This window comes from Micromesistius poutassou (assembly GCF_964030765.1).
Source record: "Micromesistius poutassou genome assembly, chromosome: 11".
NCBI classification, from domain to species: domain Eukaryota; kingdom Metazoa; phylum Chordata; class Actinopteri; order Gadiformes; family Gadidae; genus Micromesistius; species Micromesistius poutassou.
Window position 1 is genome coordinate 235042 of NC_140281.1, and position 24824 is coordinate 259865.

Genomic DNA, 24824 nt, shown 5'->3' on the forward strand with positions numbered 1-24824 from the left:
CTCGGACGCCAGATGACGGCATCGCCTGCGACTGTCAGGCTCTCAAGAACCGTCACGTGGCCACATCAAACAACGAACAACAACAACAACAACACACACAGACACACACACACACACACACGGCCGGCGGTACCTGCAGGGCCGGGGTCATGGGCGGCAGGGCGGGCAGGCCCCCCGTGGACACCGAGTAGTGCACCAGCAGCAGCACGGAGAGGGAGACCAACACGGCCGAGTTCACCACCACCGCCCCCCCCCACGAAGCCAAACACCAGCAGCAGCATGCACCCGGGGTTCATGTCCTCCTACCCCCAGGGCATGGCCCGGGGGGGGGGGGGGGAGGGGGGGGAGGGGGTCCCAAAGGGGGTCGGAGTCGCGGAAGGAAAAAGAGGGATGCGGGGGGGTTGTCACGACGACGGGAGCCGGAGTCGGTGCTTCTTCTTGTGGACGAAGCGCTCAGCGTTTTGCAGAAAACAGAAAACTCGAACACCAAGAAGAACCCCCCCCCCCCCCGAAGAAGGAAAACAAGAGATGCTGATGGCGCTCCCGGTCGAGAGGAGGGGGGAGGAAGAACGAGGGAACGCTGTGGGGAACGTCGGCGGTCCCGACCCGGTCAGAAGTCCGCCGAGAGGGAGAGAGAGAGAGAGAGAGACAGAGAGAGAGAGAAAGAGAGGGACGGCTGAGGACGAGGAGGTAAACAGCGCTCGGCAGGAAAAGAGAGAGAGAGAGAGAACGCGAGGGAGACGGATTTAGACCGAGAGAGAGCGTGGGAGAGAGTGGGAGGGAGGGAGGCAGAGAGAGAGAGAGAGAGAGAGAGAGAGAGAGAGAGAGAGAGAGAGTGATGCCGGCTGAGTGCGGCTCCAGCAGCAGTCACACCAGGACTAATCCCAGCGGCTGGTTCACGGATCAGAGGAGCAGAGGTACACAAACACGAGCAATGCACGCTCACTCCTAACTCCTCCTCTTCTTCCTCCTCCTCCTCCTCCTCTTCCTCCTCCCTCAGGGACAGTAGCGTGTCCCGGTAGCCAAGGTGATCCCGCTGCTCTGTAATTGTGTTCCCCCGCTCGGCCGGTGGAGCTGTGACTGCGCTGGTTTCACTGTGGGGTCTAGAACTCTCCGGCTCTCTGACGGGAACCCCCCCTCCCTCCCTCCCTCCCTCCCTACTTCTCCCTTTGTCTCCCTCCCTCCCTCTCTCTCCCTCTCCCCCTCTCACACACACACACAGTCGCTCACAGATGCTGAGGCAGGCCCGCTCGGGCCGAGCCGATTGGCTGCGATACGGGAGGCCCGGGCTGAGGTGTGGGTTGGCCCGTGTGGTCGCCAGTTAGCTGACAGCCAGTCAGAGGCCAGGGAGGAGAACGGAGAGGTTACAAAGAGCTGGGTGCCGCCGGGGAGGCTCCGGGCTTCAGCCTCCCCACAAAGGCCCCCCCCCCCCCCCCACAGGGGCCAGACTGTGAGGCTATAAACTATAGAGGATAGTGTCTGCACAGGGCAGAGCTGAGCTCAGAGCTCCTCTCTCTGTGGGCCCTCGTGGGGCTCGTGAAGGCATAGAGGAATCGGAAGCTGTTTCGTTACAATAGCCACATGTTGGTGAGTCATTCACGTCACGCAAACAACTGAAGTCCACGCGGCAGAAGCACGTGGCCTGGACGGCGTTTCACATCCTGGTGGTTTTCTCGTACAACTCAGGACCTCAGGACCTCAGAGCTGCAGCTCCTGACCGACTTCTGCCCAAAGAGGGGAAGGAACCGAGCCAAGAGCAGCACTCACACCTGGGCTACTCACACAGCCTCTCTGTACACACAGCCTCTCTCTCGGGTTATCACTGGTTTGGGTGGTGGTGACGTGGTTCTGGTCAGGGTGGTGGTGACGTGGTTCTGGTGGGTCAGGGTGGTGGTGACGTGGTTCTGGTGGGTCAGGGTGGTGGTGACGTGGTTCTGGTGGGTCAGGGTGGTGGTGACGTGGTTCTGGTCAGGGTGGTGGTGACGTGGTTCTGGTGGGTCAGGGTGGTGGTGACGTGGTTCTGGTCAGGGTGGTGGTGACGTGGTTCGAGTGGGTCAGGGTGGTGGTGACCTGGTTCTGGTCAGGGTGGGGGTGATGTGGTTCTGGTCAGGGTGGGGGTGACCTGGTTCTGGTTAAGTCAGGGTGGTGGTGACGTGGTTCTGGTCAGGGTGGTGGTGACGTGGTTCTGGTCAGGGTGGTGGTGACGTGGTTCTGGTCAGGGTGGAGGTGACCTGGTTCTGGTCAGGGTGGGGGGTGACCTGGTTCTGGTTAAGTCAGGGTGGAGGTGACCTGGTTCTGGTTAAGTCAGGGTGGAGGTGACCTGGTTCTGGTTAAGTCAGGGTTAGGGTCGGGGGGGGGGGGGGTCTCACCGTGTTCTGGGCCCGGTGTCTGAGGGCTCTCCGGGGGTCATGGCGGTGGCGTGCTGGTGCTTGGTTCGCTCCAGGTGCTCCATGTAGCTGTGGATCATCTGTCAGCGCAGCAAACACACAACACAGGGGCGTCGCACAACTAATACACAATCCAAACACACAACACAGGGGCGTCGCACAACTAATACACAATCCAAACACACAACACAGGGGCATCGCACAACTAATACACAATCCAGACACACAACACAGGGGCGTCGCACAACTAATACACAATCCAGACACACAACACAGGGGCGTCGCACAACTAATACACAATCCAAACACACAACACAGGGGCGTCGCACAACTAATACACAATCCAGACACACAACACAGGGGTGTCGCACAACTAATACACAATCCAAACACACAACACAGGGCGTCGCACAACTAATACACAATCCAAACACATTCCTAAACACAGGGATCAGTGTGTGGAAGTGAGCAGTAAACTGCTGTTACAGATGTGGTGGGTGTGTTACGGGGTACAGAGGAGAATTCATCTTCCAGTTAAATGTTGTATTGTTGTATCGATTACAGGATACATGGAAATGTGTTGTCTTGTTTATTTTAACACTACGGCCTGCACTTGAGCCTCTGATGCATTGGCTGTGTGTGTGTGTGTGTGTGTGTTTTGGGAACAGCTGGGACAGGCACATCCTGATTGGCTGTGTAGCTCAGTCCAGTGTGCATGTGACAGGCACGTCCTGATTGGCTGTGTAGCTCAGTGTGCATGTGACAGGCACGTCCTGATTGGCTGTGTAGCTCAGTCCAGTGTGCATGGGGCAGGTCCTAAACTGACCTCCGTGGCCTCTAGTCTTGGATGTTTCTTGCTTGTTTGAGGTTATATTCTCTATCTGTGGTGCAACCATTTCATGATGTAACAAGGAGATAGATATGAATTGATTATATATAAAAAATTAATATTATATGATGTTAAATACATTTAAGACTTATTATTATGATAATATTATAAACACAAATTGAGCACATAACAAAATCATATTCACTTAAAACAACACGCAATTCTATTTAATGGAACCGATTTAAGTAACTCAATTTTTGTAATTACTCTAGAATACATATAGTTCACGTGGCGGGAAATGACATTCCAGAACATTCTGGGACATGTGGAGAAATAGGCGTTTCTTCCCAGCATACCTCGGTGTGTCTCTGGTGGAGGGAATTGAACTCCTTCTTTAACTCAGCCTCCCTCTCCTCTAGTCTGTTAACTGGAAGAGAGAGGGGGGAGAGAGAGAGAGAGAGGGGGAGAGAGTGGGAGGGGGAGAGAGTGGGAGAGGGAGAGATTCAGAGAATAGTAAATAACAATTTAAATACACTGAAAGCAAATCATAACATTGAAAAGGAATTAAATCACCATAGAATAAGGGCGCACTCACACTAGGCCGTCTGTACCGTTGCCCGAGTACGTTTGCCCCCATAAAGTCTAGATTGTTTGTCTAGTGTGAGCACGCTGTCCGTACTCCAGTACAGTTCAGTTCCGTGGCCTCAGTGCACTTCAGAGAGGTGTGCTCAGGCCACGGTACAGACGCTAATGAGCCGACACGCGCACAAGCACGGATAAGCAACCTATATGTACAAGAGGCAACCGTACTCAGGCCCAGGTGAGATTGCCTAGTGTGAGCACAGGCCAGCGGCACAGTGGGGGGGGGGGGAGCAATCGTACTTGAGTACGGTACAGGGTGGGTGGCCATCGAGCATGAAATACATTATGCAGGTGTGACCATCATGAAATTTTCTCTGAGGAAAGCATTGAGAACAAAACGGTTCCTTTATTTATGGTCAAACGATAATTGTACAATGTTGGTGTATTTTAGCGTCTCTCTGTCTTCACATTTCGTCTATGAAGAGGCCAGTGCCTCTCCTACTGATCCCAGGTGTTATTTCCAACATTCCTCCACTTGTTATGTCCCAACGAGGATGAACCAACCCGGTCGACTGGGGCATAGCCAGGACCATCCACCTTATCAAGGGAGACACTGCTTATGTTCTTTTGTTATTCACGTTTTCTTCATTATAATACTCGCCCCAAACCTTTGGTTCGGTGAGAAGAGGGATGGACAGCCAAGGAGCACGTCAGAGGACTGCTCCTCACCACCTACACTATAGACTATTCCACCTAAGTCTGAATCTTGCTGTATTACATCCTGGAATAAACCATCTGTTCCACCCTCTGATCCAACCTGTCAAGCTGCCTTGACTTCCACTTCAAGATATACCACTACGACGAAAAAAACACAACGCAGAGTCTATTCGAAAAGTTTAGAAATAAGCTGAAATCTAACATAATTCTAAGGGCAGGTTAAAACGATAATCAAATCAACAATTCCTTAGTATTTGAGTCGCTGTGGCCCCTTTACACCTGCTGTAATACCGGTTCACGTCCACTAGGGGTCCTCAGTGCTACAATAAAAGCCCTCCTCAACAAACAAGCCACAGGCCCTCGCACCACTGAGCGACAGTTAAAACCAAACAATGGCTCAAGAAAAAGTAATTAAACAAAGAAATTAGGCCTAAATAATAACCAGGTAATAATCCAGGTAGCCGCCATCTCTCCTGCACTAAACTCTGTCTGGTCACTCTTGCCTAGAGGCATGAGGAAAGTGGACTCTTCATCACTCTTCATCACCTGCAGTGGTCGGTCAACATGGAGTCACAGATACTGGACTGTGACAGAAGCTAAACTCAGGCTAAACCACGCGTGTCAATTGACCTGGATATATCAACAGGTGTGGAAGAAGACGGGAGGGGAAGAAAAGTCATTTTTAGAAACCGTGTGTGTCAGGACTCGAGACACGAGAAAAGGATTTAACACACGAGCACAAAGCGGGCGTCAAAAACACACCGATTAAAACACACACATTTAAGCACTGTACTCCTGCGGACTTCGGACTCAATGTAATGAATAATCGCGTTTCATGTTTCTGCTGAGAATCTGGGTTATAGGTAAAACTAATTGGTTTAGGCACCCGGCGAGGAGAGGGGCTTAGGAGTTAAGTACCAAGTATTAAGTACTGAGTGCTTACTTTATGTCAGCATTGGAGCTGTCACCCAGTCTCTCGTTTTCATGTTTTCCATTAATCTTCTTAGTCACTCGTGGATGAGGCCACGACTTACGAGGCTTTATGCCGTATTTACATAAAACAACGCAGACATACACATTCTCTATCTCCCTAAGAGCCGCCAGGATGCACATGACAGAGTGAATATAATGTGGGTTAAACATGAACATGACAGAGTGAATATAATGTGGGTTAAACATGAACATGACAGAGTGAATATAATGTGGGTTAAATATGAACATGACAGAGTGAATATAATGTGTGTTGAACGTGACAGAGTGAATATAATGTGTGTTGAACGTGACAGAGTGAATATAATGTGTGTTGAACGTGACAGAGTGAATATAATGTGTGTTGAACGTGACAGAGTGAATATAATGTGTGTTGAACGTGACCAAGAACAAGAGAACATAACCAGGCTATTACGAGCCACGTTTTTGAGTGAACGTTGAGATTTGCGCTGTGACGTTCGTGGTTCTCCGCCACCCACAGCACCACGGTCACCCCTGAGCTGTCACACATGTGCGCCACTTCTGCAAAAACACTATTTAAAAAAAAAAACATTTCACAAAAAACCCAGAGCGAATGAGGAAACGACGCAACGCAGAGAGTAAGAAAGAAAGTAAAAGAAACGGACTATCGCTGAGAAAGTCGACGTTTTCTATGGAGCTCTGTGTGTGTGTTTCGCTCGGCTCGTTGAGACAAACCAGGCAGTCAGTGGCGGCCGTGAGCTGTGCAGTCACACTCACATCATGTGGGTACGGCGGTTAAGACTCTGTAAAAGGATCACACATTACCCCCCGGAGGGACTCTTCAACTCACTCCAGCTCCCCCGCCTGCCTGCCGTGTTCAGAAAGACGTGCTCATATAATCCACAATATTACGGTTATTAGTCAAGTATTATAGTCCTCGTATCAAGAACCCACGGCCCGTCAGAGTTAACGTTATCGCTCCACACGTCGCTCTAGAGTGAGACCTCGTTCTGGGGTCTCTCTCTCTCTCTCTCTCTCTCAGGTATCTGTCCCACCAGCCCCTCCCCACCGGCCGGACCCTGACGCGTTCCGGTCTAAGTGTGGTGGGAGGAGATGGGGACCTGGGCTTGTGCGTGACGTCCAGGTGTCACGGCTGTCAGGACGGTAAACCACATCAGCCTCGGAGGGGAGAGAGGGAGACGGAGGCACTGATCAGGCCTGGGGGCGTAAGGCCTGCCAACACAGGCAGTGCTACGAGCTCATCCCGTCTCGCTGGTCAGGTTTGGGAGGGTGCAGGTTGTCTTCCAACTGTCTTGGTTTTGGAGACACACCGCCGACTATATCACTTTATCACACGGCTCTTCCCAACGCTGTGGAACGCTCCGTTCACTTGCATGGGCCTTCCCGACTTCCGGTGGTGAGCTTTTTTTTTTTTTTTAATTTCCCCTTGGAGATCAATAAAAGTATCTATCATCTATCTATCTAATTGACCGTTGCTAAGCATGTAATGACCGCTGTCAAGGAAAGTGGATTTTTTTTCACGTCTTTCGTATCACTCCGCAAGTCGTCCGGTAACTTATCAACCCCAGCGGGTTCGGTTGCTAAGCGACGTCAACGTATTTGGCGGACTATTTCTCTGCTGATCAACACTACGAATGGTACGCTTTATGCTGCATTATGTGCCAGGTCTCTCCTGAAAAAGAGATTTTGATCTCAGTGAGACTATGACCTGGTTAAATAACGGTTTAATGCAAAAAAAATAAAAAAGAACTCTCAATCGACCTTGTGAGTGACAAGGTCACTCACAAGACACACAGTGAGTGACAGTGTGTAGGCTGCGTCGGGGGTGTGACGGACTCACTCTGGTCTGCGTAGTTCCGGGCCTTCAGGTCCATCTGCCGGGAGTGAGACTCCAGCAGCACCAGGCGGCTCTGGAGCTCCTTCTTCTCCCCGTCCTGGGAGTCCTCCAGGGCAATGTACCTCTGGAGGGGAGGAGGAGAGAGAGAGAGAGAGCAGGCATTAAACCCTCTGTCTGAGTCCTCCAGGGCAATGTACCTCTGGAGGAGGAGGAGGAGGAGGAGGAGGAGGAGGAGGAGGAGGAGGAGGAGAAGAAGAAGAAGAAGAAGAAGAAGAAGAAGAAGAAGAAGAAGAAGAAGAAGAAGAAGAAGAAGAAGAAGAAGAAGAAGAAGAAGAAGAAGAAGAAGAAGAAGAAGAAGAAGAAGAAGAAGAAGAAGAAGAAGAAGAAGAAGAAGAAGAAGAAGAAGAAGAAGAAGAAGAAGAAGAAGAAGAAGAAGAAGAAGAAGAAGAAGAAGAAGAAGAAGAAGAAGAAGAAGAAGAAGAAGAAGAAGAAGAAGAAGAAGAAGAAGAAGAAGAAGAAGAAGAAGAAGAAGAAGAAGAAGAAGAAGAAGAAGAAGAAGAAGAAGAAGAAGAAGAAGAAGAACTCTAGCCTGCGTCTGTCGTGCGTACCCGCGTGAACTCAGCTGGGGATGATTTACAGCGCGACAACGAGAGGGGAGAATGTGACACACCTGTGCGACACGAAAAGAGGTCACTTCCTCTTTCTATCGTCAGTCCCACCTCTCTGACCCTGGGCGCCCTCCTCGGGGGGGGGGGGGGAAGCGTCAACAGACTGACGGACTGAGGCGGTGTACGAGAGAATTAATGAACACGGTGTGTGTGTGAGAGACGGTTCTGCTCATCACCCCGACACCGAAAGGTGCAGCATTTTTGTCTCCCCCCCCCCCCTCTATTGTGGGTGTCATTCAATACCGCGGCACAGTCAACAGGTGGCCAGCGCTCGCCTCTCGGTGTGTGTGTGTGTGTGTGTGTGTGTGTGTGTCTCATGTTGGAAAAGAGTGTGTGTGGAAAATGAGTTAGGACAATGACTTCATTAGCAACTCTCTAAAAGGTCACACACACACACACACACACACACACACACACACACACACACACACACACACACACACACACACACACACACACACACACACACACACACACACACACACACACACACACACACACACACACACACAGTTAACTCAGGCCAGCCAACAGAAACCTCACCCCCACCATTGAAGGAGACATACGGTAGTTTCTATCCTAGTGTGCTAGACAGTCAGTCTCTCATTCTCTCAGTGTGGGTCCCATGTGTTCTGGGGGGTTTCACAAAGAACAATTGTAGACAGACATGTGGTGCAGCCCAGTGGTCGCTGAGGGGATGGTTTGTTCCAGAGGCCGCTGCCCCTCTGCAGCAGCTGTCGTCAACGCTGCATTCACTGCACTGCTCTGTCATGTACCTTATGGAAGTGTGTGTGTGTGTGTGTGTGTGTGTGTGTGTGTGTGTGTGTGTGTGTGTGTGTGTGTGTGTGTGTGTGTGTGTGTGTGTGTGTGTGTGTGTGTGTTCCAGTCAGTGTCTGTTGTGCGTCTGACCCCAGCAGACCTCCTTCATTCAGCAGTGAAGTGTGTTGTTGTAACTTCTAGTGTCTCCACTCGGCACAAATAATACACAAAAAAACTCAACGCTTCCCTTCCTGAGTGTTGGGTTGACCACAATATTAAACATGTCGAGTGATAGAAGACATGGTTATGTAATAAGAACTTGAGTGAGGGCCAGTTAAGATTGTCTTGGGGCCAGTGTGTTTAAGTAGGCCTGGGCCATATGGCTGAAAGACATATCACGATATAACTTGATCATATTGATCGATATCGATAACTATTGACCATTTTAATGACCTAAAAAGACTAGGAATTACCATGCTGGATTTAAACACTTCTGTTTATACTCCAATGTCGACACAACAATGAAAAACACTCAAACATTGTAAAGAAGTACGGAACCGTGTTTGTGTAACAAACCCAGCTGCTGGAGTCGGTGGTCCAGTCTCTTATCGATATACGTTGAACATGTTTTATATTGATATTGATCAAAAGTCTATCACAATACGATCATTTATTGATTTATTGCCCTGGCCTAATTTTAAGGTTCTTGAACCCGTTGCTATAAAGAGCAGAAGGCCCGGGGACATGACATGAACAAAGATATTCATTCAAAACAACAACAACCAAACATGAGCACACATGAACGGCCCGGGGACCACGAGAGGAGGAGGCTTCAGAGGCCCCAGCAGAGAGACGTCGTTGTTTTTTAGGAGTTGACGCTTTGCTCGAGGGGCTCTTCGGCAGGCGGCCGCTGAAGAAAGGTCTCCTTCACGGAGCAGCCGCGTGGTCCACCTCCGGGTCAGAGGGTGGTTGGTTCAACGCCGTGGGGCACCGGGGCTGATCTTCAGTAGCGCCCCGTCTCGTGCGGTGGCGTTTGAGGGCATGTCCTCGAAACAAACGTTTGTTTCCGTCGCCTTTTTTTTTTTTTTTTTTACGACGCATTATTGACTGCGTACTGGAGTGGTACTGCTGGTCAGTACCACTATGCTTTTTTTTTTTACTTTAGCCTTTATTTTCTATCTATTTTACTAATCTATTATTTTCTTTTATTGTATGACAATGTTTATATGTGAAGCACTTTGAGTCTGCCTTGTGTATGAAAAGTTCTATATGAATAAAGTTACCTTGCCTTGCCTATGTACTGTATACTTATTATATGTCGTACGTCCTGGCACTTGAAAATAGTGCTTAGCAATGTGTGGCATCTTATCCTAGCTATCTCTGTTGTGTACGGGGGAATGGGTTAACCTAGTGATTGTTAGTGATTGGCACTTGGTTCTATGAAAATCCTTACTGTACTGACGGCGATATATCTGGTTTTTTTGTCGCTTTGTCGCTTTGGATAAAAGATGTCACGTTATGAGATTCTCTGCAAACAGCAGCGGAAAACAAAATCGTATTAGTATTCAGCCCAGAGGACACAAATTAAATGGCCGCCCGCAGTAACCAAAATTAATTTAATAAAATCCTTTAGTCCTCCCATAACTCTTAAATTAAATTAAACTGTCAGCTAAATCAATGGAGAGAAACTAGCCACTAAGATTCTAACCAAACAAAGAAAGAAATTACATTATGAGAAATACTGTATATCAAAACCATTGACCTAGAATGGGGACCGAACTTTTGTTGCATCCAACCACTGCATTCACCAGTAAACAGCTGTGTTATTGACCCCAAGACAGATGACCGACGCCACTACATTTCTCAGGCTCTCAGGTTATGATTTTTTTCCATAATCTAGCAGCCCTACTCCATCGTGACTGTTGGAGAGTGCTATACTGACATCCGACCGCTGGGGGCAGTAGTGCTATTGCGGTCCACAAGAACCTACCTATCCTGAGCTGCACCTTGTTGATTGCATGAGTGCTATGCTGCAGTGCCATGTGCCCGGGTTGACCGTAAACATGTCCGGAGTGGCGTCTGTTCACCTCAGTATAGCCAACAGACTACAGTAACGCAGAGAGCCTGAATGTGTTCATCCACACAGCGACCAAGAACAGGATGAATAAACGGTGGTTTCTGTCCTCCGCGGGGTTAAGTCACGGGGACCGTAGAGTCGCAGGCGTCGGGCCTACAGGCCAGGGATGGCAGGTCAGCTGTGAGCTCAGGTGACCGACCCCCCCCCTGCCCTCCCTCAGGTCCTCACAGAGAGACAACGGCTCCATTATTTCGGCAGACATCACAGGACTGGTGTGGTGCTGATCACACCGAACACTTCGAGGGGCCAACCCTGGAACATCTACACCTAAACATCTACACCTAAACCTACAACATCTACACCTAAACATGTACACCTAAACCTACAACATCTACAGCTAAACATATACACCTAAACCTACAACATCTAACATCTACACCTAAACCTACAACATCTAACATCTACACCTAAACCTACAACATCTACACCTAAACCTACAACATCTACACCTAAACCTACAACATCTAACATCTACAGCTAAATCTACAACATCTACACCTAAACATCTACACCTAAACCAACTACATCTACACCTAAACCAACTACATTTAAACCTACTACATCTACACCTAAACCTACAACATCTACACCTAAACATCTACACCTAAACCTACTACATCTACAGCTGAACATCTACACCTAAACCTACAACAGCTACAGCTAAACATATACACCTAAACCTACTACATCTACAGCTGAACATCTACAGCTAAACCTACATCTACACCTAAACATCTACACCTAACCCTACTACATCTACACCTAAACCTACAACATCTACACCTAAACATCTACACCTAAACCTACAACATCTACAGCTAAACCTACAACATCTACACCTAAACATCTACACCTAAACCTACAACATCTACAGCTAAACATCTACACCTAAACCTACAACATCTGCACCTAAACCTACAACATCTACACCTAAACCTACAACATCTACACCTAAACATCTACACCTAAACCTACAACATCTACACCTTAACCTACGACGGCGCTGGGCGCGTTGCTCCAGAGGACCTGAGGTAACCAGGGCAGAAGACGATGGAGGCGCTCGGTCACATTAAAGCAGCGAGCCAAAGCTTGGATCCCACTGAGAACAACGACAACATCTGGAAGCATCGGGTGTCCGGGTGCAAACGTCTGAGATCTGAGGCGTTAGGGAGGGAGGACGGGAGGACGCTGCAGACTAGGTCAAAGGTCGACAGCATGTTAACGGTCCCATGACATGCCACACACCTAGGTGGACACGCCCACCTGTGATGCCATAACAGACGGATTTTCAAGACGGCTTGTAACGGCTAATCACGCCACACCCTGTGGCATGTCATGGGACCTTTTAGATATCCATCTCTCTGCACTGAAAATAACCACAAAGGACCTCTGCTTGTTTGATTTTGTTCACGGGACGGATTCAAATATCACAGAGCTCTGCTGCACTACACAAATATCACACACACACACACACACACACACACACACACACACACACACACACACACACACACACACACACACACACACACACACACACACACACACACACACACACACACACACACACACACACACGTTACTGTGTTAAGTTGGTTAATCAAAACAAATGAATCCATCAATGTGCAGCATGGACTTTATGGAGGTGTGTGTGTGTGTGTGTGTGTGTGTGTGTGTGTGTGTGTGTGTGTGTGTGTGTGTGTGTGTGTGTGTGTGTGTGTGTGTGTGTGTGTGTGTGTGTGTGTGATGTAAGTCGACTAAGAGCATTAGCATTGCGACAGACAGAAGTCTGTATGTTTATTTTGGTAAACAGAATTAAGAGACCCTCCACATCAGTGCCAGTCTGCCAGAGGACTTCAACCAGCAACTCATCCATGTCTGTGGGTCAGACATCAGATGGATTAAAGGAAACACAGTCTGAGCATAGAACAGAAAGACTTTCCAAACACGCATAGCTTCAATCTAAATGACTCGTCTTCAGTCTATACAGAGTGGCCTGGTTTAACACACACACACACACACACACACACACACACACACACACACACACACACACACACACACACACACACACACACACACACACACACACACACACACACACACACACACACACACCTTGTGCTTTATCACATGACCCGGGACACGCATATCATAGCGATCCAGTCAACTAGTGTTTTTTGCCTCCTCTCTTCCCCTTCGACTGGTAAATAATGCTCCCATTGTCGTCATTCTCCCCCCCCCCCCACACACACACACTCACTCACACTACTCACACACACACACTCTCTCTCTCGCTCTCTCTATTTCCCTCCCTCTCTATTGGCACTTCATTGAGTGTGAGAGACACTCTGTGGTTCTGTGGTTCTTAGCGCTGTGTGGGCGTCCTAGGAGCCAGAGATCAGAAGGCCACTGGAGCCAAATCTGGGGAATTATTGGACCAAAGCTGTAGTGGTGTGGCCTGTGTGTGTATGCATGTGTGCGTGTGTGTGTGTGTATGTAATAACTGATTCCAAGAAAAATCTTGATAATGGCAATAACCCATGAATTACACACAATAATCTCCTCTGTGGCTCGAAGCGAAAGCCGATGTAGGTTAAAGAAGACGGGTTGGCCAGGCAGTTAACGGTTTTCTACTGCTGGTCACGGCTCCAATAGTACACATTCTCTTCAATTGTATATAAATCACGAAGCATCTGGTTTTAATAATATCCTACTTTGACACATCTGGAAAGACTGTATGTCTCGACGTGAATGCTCGTAGAAAATCTCAAACTGCAAATACAGCTTAGCCACACCTACTGATGTTTTCCTGATGTGCGTCCCTCTTCATTTGTGACGGTGCCATATTACCAATGTCCATGTGGGTGTTTGACAGCCGTGAGTGAAAACGCCCTCGAAGCGACATCCAGCCCACGTTAACGTTAACTAACAAATCCACCTGAAAACAAGCAAAAGCCCCCGAAGGAAACCCAGAGTTTTGTGCTCTGTTGAGTTTCAATTCGGCTTTGGCGTGGCTGAACTCAAACTTCTCATTTACATTCGGGGGAGTTTAGCACTTAGACGCTTTTATCCAAAGCGACTTACAAATTACACACAAGTACATCTGTCAGAAGAAAGAGAAACATGAGAAACACGATATATCGCTGTCGGTACAGCGAGGATGTTCATGGAACCACAATCACTAGGTTAACCCGTTCCTCACAACATACAAACAGAGACAGCCAGGATAAGATGCTACACAATGCCAAGTACTATTTTTAAGTGCCAGGATGTACGACATACAATAAGTGAGTAAGAGGGGTAAGAGGGGGTGGGGGGGGGTAAAAGGGGGTGGGGGGGGGGGTGGCTGGCAGGGTCGAGGTGAAGCCAAGGCTGCTCCTCCCGTCAGCTGTGGAGCCCCAGATAACCTCTGACATCAGCCCCGGGGCGTGACGTCATGCCTCCGGACCGCTCCAGCCCGGCACATTGTTGTGGGAGGGGAGGGGAGGGTTTCACCCCACATAGAGGGATTCCTCCAGGGGGAAGGGCTGTTTGTCCGGAGGACTTCCTGCCTGGCCCTCTTCCTCGCCCTCTCCCTCGCTCACTCACTCTCTCCCTTGCCCTCGCCTCACTCTCTCCCTCGCCCTCTCCCTTGCTCACTTTCTCCCTCGCCCTCTCCCTCTCCCTTGCCTCACTCTCTCCCTCGCCCTCGCCCTCGCCCTCTCCCTCTCCCGTCGGGTCGGCCGGACGGAGAGAGTCGAACGAGACGCATCTTTCAGGAATGTTTTTCACGAGACGTATCTTTCAGGAATTTTCAGGGTGTCCTGTAGGGGAGGGAGGGGCTTGTGGACTTGTGGACCACAGTGGACTCTCTGCTCTGACCAGTGACAGCACAGCGGACAGCCCTCTGACCAGTGACACCACAGTGGACTTGTGCGTTTCTCTCGTATTCCCCCTGTTTGGTTGAGGAAGCGACCGTCTGTGTGGCGGTGCTCCTGGGGGCCCGAGTTAGAGGTTAAATTCCCCGGGGGCCCCTCATTCCAAGATGCTTGATATAAAAGTCTCCTCCAAAGTGGCCTCTGTGCTGCCTGGGTCAGACCCTTGAATCCTGGGCCAGGACCCTTTTGAACGAAAACGATTGTCCAATGAGCGCTGCAGGCGGACTAACGATTAGCCAATCAAGTCAAGGGCGGGACTAATGATTAGCCAATCAATTCACGGGCGGGACCAATGCGGTTGTCAAGCCGTCGTCGAGGTGTGTGTCCGTAACCAACCAGAGTAATAACACACTACACCACACTACTATAACACACTACACCACACACCGCTAACGACAGGAGCTGCTATTGAGGCAGTTTTTTTCTAAATCAATTTAAAGATTTACAGATTAGATGCGGGGGAAAAAAAAAAAGGATCTTAGTTTGTTTTTATTTCTCTACGCTCTACGCTTATGACCCCGGGGCCAAACCGCTACATCAGCAGGCAGGCCGCAGCAGTGAGCTGGCCTACTATACAGACATTATGAGTCATGAGACAAACCTCGCAGCCAATCAGGAGGCACCACAGCCTCAGACCGTCCTGTAACATGCGCCTTGCCTAAGTCCACCCAGCTGAGGCCAGACCCCTGTGAGGTGAATCCACAGGCGTGGAAGAAGCATCCCACATGAGGACCGCCCTGTCAACAGGGCGGGGGGTGGGTGGGGGGGGGGTGTACATCACGTGACTAACCGGTGTGTGACTGTATGGCGCCGTGAACCAGTGTGTGTGTGTGTGTGTGTGTGTGTGTGTGTGTGTGTGTGTGTGTGTGTGTGTGTGTGTGTGTGTGTGTGTGTGTGTGTGTGTGTGTGTGTGTGTCAAATGCGCCCTGGCTTCACGGTGCTCCGAGCTAAAAGGGGCCGAGGGAGTCTACCCTGACCGGGGTCTTTGCGTCTGGGGTTAGCCGGTTTGGCGTGGGTGTGGTTCCCCATGACATGCATGTCAGTGTGCATGACGTTGGCATGTAATGCACAGCGCGGATGCACACAATGCGTTTCTCCCAAGACGACTTTGTCCGCTTTGAAATCACAGAAGCCTGATGACAGAGCGGCAAGATCCAACACCGCAGAGTATTTCTGGTTTATTTTTAACCCCCACCACAATTTTTAAAAATACATTTTGTTTCACTTTCTGTGCAGCGGCTACGTAAAAACGGTACAACCTTATTGTTGTACTATTATTATATTATATATTATAATGTCAAATGATGGATGACGATAAGTGGCTGGCAGATACAAACACTATTCCAAAACACATTTAAATTTAAACAAAAAAAAAGGTCTGAATTGTTTTTCCTTTGTGAAACACCCGCCTGGTGCCGTTCCAGAAGGTGTCAGAGGAGGTGAAAGCATCAGTCCACCGTATGCATCCCTCACCCACGCCCCGGTGTGAATTATTAACCAGCCGCCTGCTGGCCCCGTTGTGTGCGTTCCAGTCAGCGGGTGGCGTCGGTCGGGGGGGGTTAACGACCTGAGGTTCCGCCCCACAACCCGCTTCCCCGTGTCTCCACCTCGGGGCCTCCTTTCCCACAGTGGATCCTCCGTGTCCAGAGCCAGGGCAGGGCTGTTATCTGTGGTAACGCTGTCAGCTAGCGTCTGCCCTGGCCCCCGCTAAAACCACCGGCGGGCGGGGGGAGCCTGGGAGGCCGGGCCCTTTCTGGTCGGCAGAAACACAAACGCTTCGCTGGCGACATTACTCGTATGCTGGATCAGAGAGACCGTTTTGAGGGAATGACTGATGCTTGTTTTTGTAATGCAGCAAGACGTGCTAAGGATGAGGTTATCGCTAAAGAGGAGTGTGTGTGTGAACCCCCTGACCAGCGACACCACAGCGGACTCTCTGCTCTGACCAGTGACACCCCAGTGGATGTTCCTACAATTCTTGATTGCTGTTTGACTGGTGTGTGAACAGTGAATACAGTGAATGTGCCCAAGAAGGCAAAGTTAAGCGAAGGTGGAACTCTATAGTCTCTATAGTAGAAGACTAAACGTACAACTGTATATTAACTGCATATAGACAGTATATTTATACAAGCAAGGATTACGCTCATTATTATAAATATGCTTATAATATGGACTAAACGAAAACGAAAACAGGGCATTAAGACATACATGTGAAAATGAATTAATCTTAACCATCAGCATCACAAAATAGGAATACCATGAGCATTAAACGATTAACCTAATTGGCATAGTTTACCAACAGTGGGAACGGACTAGGCTGCAGTAAATGCAAAAACACGGGACGCATTTCGAAATGCAGGTGTTCATTGTGAATACGCAAAAGGTTTAGTTTGACTATCAAAACGAGTCGGGCACCCCATTGCAGATGTCCATCAGACTGTAGTGCACAGATGCTGCACTCAGCAACCAGTGCCAACAGTAGAGACCACCCGTTGATTTGCATGCATACTCACACTAACCAAAGCCCACTGTCAAACAGGGAATAGATTGTTAAAAACTATGCAAAGACCCAAAGAACCCATTCGAGCAGCCTCAGTACAGAGCTGGAGCAACAGCACCAGACTGTCAGTGGCCTGCAGGAGGGACTCATGTTCCGTGTCCAGCGACTCCTGGACGACCGACACACACACACAACAACACGGGATCCGCGGTGGACTTTACCTCCTCGGTGTGCTTCCGAAGGGCTTTCTCTCGCTCGTACTGGGTCACCAGCTGCTCGTTGTCCTCCTTCAGCAGCTCCAGCTCCACTTCGTGCTCCTGGTTGACGGAGAACACCGAGTCCAAGTTCTCCAGCACGGCCACCACCAGCGGCATGAGCTGCTTCACCACGTCCTCGTCGTAGCGGCCGATCAGCCGCTCGAACTCCTGGTAGATGGAGCTGGCCAGACCCGAGACGCGCTCGGACATCATGTCCGAGGCGCCCGAGTCGTCCTGATACAGCACCACGTCGTCCAGCTCCATTTCCTTCGCTCCCAGTCAGTTAGGACCCAGCTAACGGGTTAGCCGAAGCTCTTCGGCTTCTCACCACCACCCCCCCCCCTCCTCTGAGCTACTTTAGGGACAACTCAGCGATCTCCCTGGGATATAAGTTCAGCAACATGTGTTGAGAAAGACGCGCTGTGTTTCAGGACCGCTTGTATCCCGGTGCGTACTGGGGGACGGGCGTGGGGGCGCCGCCTGGGCAGGCTGGTCTGGGCGCGCTGGCGGAACTGGAAAGTCTTAAGTTGGCTTCTCTTCTCCCTGTTGCTGCGACTCCGCTGGAGCTCCTGTTGATGGGCTGTCCTCTGACGTCACGGCGGACCTCCTGTCGATGGGCTGGCCTCTGACGTCAGAGGCCCTCCTCCTCCCCACAGTCCCCACAGTCCCAGCGCTGGGCCTGGGAGGGACGGACTGAGCTAATCCACGGTGATCGGTTTCGTGCGCCATGGGCAGAGGCGCAGCTTGCCAACAGGCAAGGCAGGCAAATGCTTGGAGCCCCGAGCTGCTAGGGGGCCCCCGCTAACCTGGTCTCTAACCCCGGCTCTGGGTTATGTTAACTTTGAATAACACACGTGATACGGGAATAACCGCCCGAACAATTCACTTTTAGTATTATATTTTATATTTTAGTTTTGCGAGTTTTTACTGTACAAAAATACATCGAGGCTGAAACATGTGTGATGATGTTTATTTATTTGCACATCCCCTCAGATCTGAAAACGTGTGCATACATCTCATGAGTCCGAGATTAAAGCAATTGATAAAAATGTCCACAGCCTTCCACAAGTACACTATATCATATTACTATTTTACATCCACTGTTTTAAGCAACAAAAAAAAAAAAGAAGTTGTGTGCATTGCATGCTCCGTTGTAAACCTACACCGAAATGTAAACCTGCCAGTCAGGCTTATTAAATATTGGAGCAATTACTCTGTTTTATTTCTCTGCGATGCATAGGCACTAAAGCACCCTGATGTTTAGTTAACGACATTCAAACACGAGACAAAACCACAGGAACCGAGGAACACAAGTCGTCCACGCGTTGGCGAGCTCCCCTCCTCCCCCCCCTCATCTCCCAGGGCTCTGCGTGGCCGTGGTGGAGGTCCACCAGGCAGCGGAGAGACGTGGCGGTGGTGGTGGTGGTGGTGGTGGTGGCACGGTGTGGTGGAGGTGCCAGCGAGCGACGGGCCGGAATCTCTACCAACGCTACGGCACTCACACACGCAAACATTAAAATTAAAGTGATAACACTTAAAAAGTGCAGTTAAACTGCAACGGCTAAGCTAACGCTGCTGAGCACAGCGCACAGTCAATCGACGCCCAACGTGGCAAAGTATTCTTTTTTTTTCCTCTCCCGCTCAGAATAGGCCTGTTGAATCATGAATACATTAAAATAACATTTTTAAATGGAAAAAAAAAACAACTAAAAAAGTGCAAGTCAAACTTCAGAGAGTTCAGGGAAAGTAAAATCAGCGCTCCGTCAGACTCGCCCTCGGGGGAAAAAAAATCAGGTTTGCCCAGAAATCAGGCGACAGGTTCAGACTCACTCCCGCCGCACGTCCACGCAACCACACCCCTCATGTCCCCGGAACACGGAGAGCAGAGTTCAAATCCCTCTCGCTCTCACTCTGGGGGGGGGGGAAGGGAAGGAAAACCTGGGGCCGGATCTGTAAATAACAGGAGTGCCCACCCCCCCCCCCCACCCCCCCCCCCCCCTGACGCAGGGGCCCCATCATGAGAGGACACAGGAATGGGCGGGGCATGGGGGGGGGGTGGGGGGGGGGGGGGCGGAGCCAGGGGGCGGGGGCCAGAGACCCCAGGAAGAGTTTATCTGACCCCAAAGTAAACCAGAGACAAAACCATGGGGGGGTCTCGATCAGGATGGCGTGGCGTGGCGCGAGGGGGGGCGGTTGGGGGTTCAGATGACGGTGGGGTGGTTGTTGCCTAGCGACGAGGAGGACGGGCAGAGGGAGAAGGGCCGGTCGGCGGTGAGGCCGCGCAGCGCCCGGAGCACGGCGTCCGGCATGTGGTCGGCGATCATCCGCGGGCTGATGAGGACGCTGCGGAACGCCGCCTCGCTGGACCACTCGGCCCGGTATCGCACCTGGGAGAAACAGGACCTGGGGAGGGGGAGGGGGGGGAGGAGGGGGAGGAGGGGGGGGGGGCAGGGGGGAGAGGGGGGAGGAGGAGGAGGGGGGGAGGAGGAGAGGAGGAAGGAGGAGGAGGAGGAGGAGGAGGAGGAGGAGGAGAGGAGGAAGGAGGAGGAGGAGGAGGAGGAGGAGGAGGAGGAGGGGGAAGGAGGAGGAGGAGGAGGAGGGAGGGGAGAGGGGGAAGGGAGAGGGGGAGAGGGGTAAGGGAGAGGGGAGAGGGGGAAGGGAGAGGGGGAGAGGGAAGGAGGAGAGAGGGGGAGGAGGACAGAGGGAGGGGAGAGGGGGAAGGGAGAGGGGGAGAGGGAGGAGGAGGAGAGGGGGGAGAGGGGGGAGGAGGAGGAGGAGGAGGGGGGGGCAGGGGGGAGAGGGGGGAGGAGGAAGGAGGAGGAGGGGGAGGAGGAGGAGGAGGGGGGGAGGAGGAAGGAGGAGGAGGGGGGGCAGGGGGGAGAGGGGGGAGGAGGAAGGAGGAGGAAGGAGGAGGAGGAGGGGGGGCAGGGGGAGAGGAGGAGGGGGGGGCAGGGGGGAGAGGGGGGAGGAGGAAGGAGGAGGAGGGGGGGGGCAGGGGGGAGGAGGAGAGAGGGGGAAGGGAGAGGGGGAGAGGGAGGAGGAGGAGAGGGGGAGAGGGAGGAGGAGGAGAGTGGGAGGGGGAAGGAGGAGGAGGGGGGGGCAGGGGGGAGAGGGGGGAGGAGGAAGAGAGGGGGAAGGAGGAGGAGGAGGAGGGGGGGGCAGGGGGAGGAGGACAGAGGGAGGGGAGAGGGGGAAGGGAGAGGGGGAGAGGGAGGAGGAGGAGAGGGGGGAGAGGGGGGAGGAGGAGAGAGGGGGAAGGGAGAGGGGGAGAGGGAGGAGAGGAGGAGGAGGAGAGGGGGGAGAGGGGGGAGGAGGAGAGAGGGGGAAGGGAGAGGGGGAGAGGGAGGAGAGGGGGAGAGGAGGCAAGATGAGAGGAGGAGGAGGAGGAGGGAGGGAGAAGGAGGAGGAGGAGGGAGGGAGAAGGAGGAGGAGGAGGGGAGGAAGACAAGGAAACAGGAGGGAGAAGGAGGAGAGGAGAGGAAGAGGGAGCGTGGTTAATGTTGTAATGTCTGATCGTTGGTTATGGGCTCCCTGTGGGGGTAAAGGGCTGATCATGGTCCCACGTTGACGCAACGCAAGGGGGTTACCGACCCCCCCCCCCTTTACGTCCTTGCGGACCCTCCTTGCGTCCACCGCGAGGGGCCCGACGTGAGCCTCCCGAAAACTGTAACCTGACACTGAACCAAAACAGGGGGGGGGGGGGGGCACTGCATCGCCGCATGAACGTTGGGGACCACGATCAGCCCTCTAGGTATCTACTCCAGCCCCAGGCTTTTCGGCCACCTGCGGGAGGGCCCGTCCTCCGTCAGGTGCAGCACGCGGCCGGGCAGGAAGAGGGGCAGGTGGGTGGCGGCGTGGGCGGGGGAGTCGTCGGAGGCCAGGCTCTGGTAGGACGAGGAGTGGCGGACCAGCAGCGACTCCTCCCCCAGGAGGGGCTGGCTGAGCTCCTCCTCCAGCCGCTGGTGCTCCAGCTCCGTGGGCGAGTCGTCGGGCTCCCCGCCGAACACCTCGTACCAGCAGCCCCGCAGCAGGATGCGGTACTGGTGGGGGGGGGGGGGAGGCGGTGCGCGCACACACAGACACACACACACAGGCGCGCACACCACAACACACAGGAACACACACACAGGCGCGCACATCACAATACACAGGAACACACACACACACACACAGGTGCGCACACCACAAAACAGGAACACACACACGCACGCACACACCACAACACACAGGAACACACACACACACACACACACACACACGCACGCACACACACACAGGAACACACACACACACACACACACACACAGGCGCGCACACCACAACACACAGGAACACACACACACACACACACAGGCACGCACACCACAACACACAGGAACACAGACACACACGCACACACACAGGCGCGCACACCACAACACACAGGAACACACACACACAGGCGCGCACACCACAACACACACACACACACACACACACACACACACACACACACACACACACACACACACACACACACACACACACACACACACAGTCAGCTGATAGGACTGCAGTACAGCGTATGGTTTTGTTTATTGGGATTAAATAACTATTATTATTATTATTATTATATTTATTATTATTATTAAACTCCCGTTTTGATTTGGATAATAATCACCCGTTGTTGAACTTCAACTGGCTATATTTCAATTCCATACATATGTTTTACATTTCTAAATCCTTTTTCCTAAACTTTTGCATGAATATACTATTAGAAAAAAACTTTAAAAAAAAATTAAATGAATTTAGTGATAGTTTCATGGTGGACGTGTGTTGCTACGGGGATACGAAGAGGCCTCACCTTTGGCTTGTTGCAGTTTGACACCATTTTGAGGATCCTCCTCTTCAAGTCCTCCATGTTAGGGATGCTGAGTCTGTTTCCAAGACATGGAATGAAAAGGATGGACTATATCTCCACACACACACACACACACACACACACACACACACACACACACACACACACACACACACACCTGGGCGATATGGCTGAACGACATATCATGATATGCCTATATCATATTGATCGATAAAGATAACTATTCATTCATCATTTTAATGACCTAAAAAGACTAGGAATCACCACGCTGGATTTAAACACTTCTGTTTAACACTTCATACGACCTTCCACTGTTCTTCATTGATAAATACTCCAATGTCGACACAACAATGAAAAACACTCACTATTGTAAAGAAGTACGGAACCGTGTTTGTGTAACAAACCCAGCTGCTAGATTCAGTGGTCCGGTCATGTTTTATATTGATACTGATCAAAAGTCTATCACGATACGATCATTTATTGTTTTTATTGCCCAGGCCTACCGCGCACACACACACACACGTGGGGGGTATGCCCACTCCTGCTCACCTGGGCACCAGGTCCCTTCCCCAGCACACAGAAACCACAAAGTCCTTTGAATAATCTGCCAGGGCTTTACTGCAGAGGAAACAGAAAGAGGCAGTGGGGACAGTTACCTCTGATGTGTGATATTTAAACCTTGTTATTTATTTATTTCATTTTCATTACCTCAGGAACCTCTGCACATTGGCGCATTTATACTTATAGTCATATTTATTTTAAATGCACAAGTCACCTACAAACGGACAGTTACATGTATATAGTATGTTTTATCTTTATTCTACTAGTTTTTTTATTATATTTTATTTCAAATTGTTACATTTTATTTGTATATATACTCTTTTCGCACTCTTTTCCCACTGTACTGCTGGTCACTTGTGAATTTCTCCTAAGGGGGATTAATAAAGGACTATCTATCTATCATTAGAGTATTATAACATGACCCACCTCTCCCCACGCTGAGCCTTCTGCGAGGCTCAGAAACAAACTGGTTTAAAGTTCCGGAGACACGTCCGTTCCTCTAGGAAAAGGTTTCTTCTAGGGCTGAACGATTTGGGGAAATATTCAAATTGCGATTATTTCAACCAAAATGGCGATTGCGATTTAGAATGCGATTATTTTTCTTTTTTTCTAATGTTCAGTATTATTCACTAAACAAGCAATAAATCATTCTGTAGTACGACCAACACAACATTGGAAGCAGTCAACATAAACTGCTCTTTCCTTTAGGCCAGGCTGATGTGTTGAGATTAATTGAATTCATGAATTGACATTATAACATCTTAATTTAACTATTGAATTGTAAAAAACAAAAAAATACGAATCATACTGATCTTCAGCAAGTATGTTTTTTTCTTTTTCTTTTTTAATTGCAGCCGTTGCGGTTTACATATTGCGTTTCCATTACATCGCGATGTCGGTTTGAATTTGATTAATCGTTCAGCCCTAGTTTCTACATTTCATAAGCATAAGTCAGCCCTCCGTGAACCCTGTGTGCAAAGTTCACCTCAGCAGGCCCCCCTGGTGGCGAGAAGGCGTAGCACCGCAGGTTGGGGAAGGACTGACGCAGGAGGACGGCCAGCAGAGAGGCAGTGCCCCGCCGCAGGCTGTGGCCGGTAATGACCAGTTTGTACTCCTGGAGACGCAGAGAAACAGCCCCAAACACTCGTCATCACCCGCCACATGAGTCAGCTCACACTCAAGCGGCCTCTATGGAAAAAGAACGTTGAAAATCGACTACTACAACTAGGGCGTTTAGCAGACACTTTTTTTTTTTTCCAAAGAGACCTACAGTAAGTACATTTGTCAGAAGAAAGAGAACCAACAATATATCTCTGTGGGTACAGTGAGGATGTTCATAGAACCAAGTGCCAAGCACTAACCATCACTAGGTTAAACCCATTCCCCGTGTACACTAACCATCAGGTTAACCCATTCCCCGTGTACAACAGAGATAGCTAGGATAAGACGCTACACAATGCTAAGCACTATTTTTAAGTGCCAGGACGTACGACATACAATACGTACTTTAAGTAACTACTAACCAAACCGCTCCAAGACGAATAACTAAGAGTAAAGGGTTATTTAGTACGAGGTGACTCAGTGAGGCTTCCACAGTGGAGAGAGACCGTCCATATGAGCCAAGACTAAAGGCCGGATGAGATGCGGTTCACTCAGCGTTAACATTAACAGATCCTCTGTGGCGGGCGTTACCGGGGCGATGGCGAAGGCCTGGTTGAGGATGCCGTCGTTGACCAGCTTCCTGTAGATGTAGCGGGCGGCCTGGGACATGCCCTGCATGGGGCGGACATAAACAGCGTTAGTGTACGAGTCTCCCTTTATGTCTCTCTCCCCCTTT

General features: G+C 50.6%; 2 protein-coding genes across 2 annotated transcripts in view; both read right to left on the reverse strand.

Annotated features, from left to right (window-relative positions):
- Positions 1-18096, reverse strand: part of LOC311355823 (C-Jun-amino-terminal kinase-interacting protein 4-like) — a 44191-nt gene extending 26095 nt beyond the window's left edge. Inside the window, exons 1-4 of the mRNA XM_084475651.1 lie at positions 17530-18096; positions 7328-7448; positions 3573-3643; positions 2370-2467 (exon numbers count right to left, since the gene is read on the reverse strand). Of these exons, the coding sequence (XP_084331777.1) occupies positions 2370-2467; positions 3573-3643; positions 7328-7448; positions 17530-17829 (590 nt within the window). The 5' untranslated portion in view covers positions 17830-18096. The remainder of the gene's footprint in view (positions 1-2369; positions 2468-3572; positions 3644-7327; positions 7449-17529) is intronic.
- Positions 18097-19589: 1493 nt separating this feature from the next.
- Positions 19590-24824, reverse strand: part of LOC311355824 (diacylglycerol lipase-beta-like) — a 10272-nt gene continuing 5037 nt past the window's right edge. The window contains 7 exon segments of the mRNA XM_084475652.1: positions 19590-19968; positions 21349-21605; positions 22409-22481; positions 22976-23044; positions 23973-23986; positions 23988-24101; positions 24680-24760. Coding sequence (XP_084331778.1) covers positions 19767-19968; positions 21349-21605; positions 22409-22481; positions 22976-23044; positions 23973-23986; positions 23988-24101; positions 24680-24760 — 810 coding nt within the window. The 3' untranslated portion in view covers positions 19590-19766.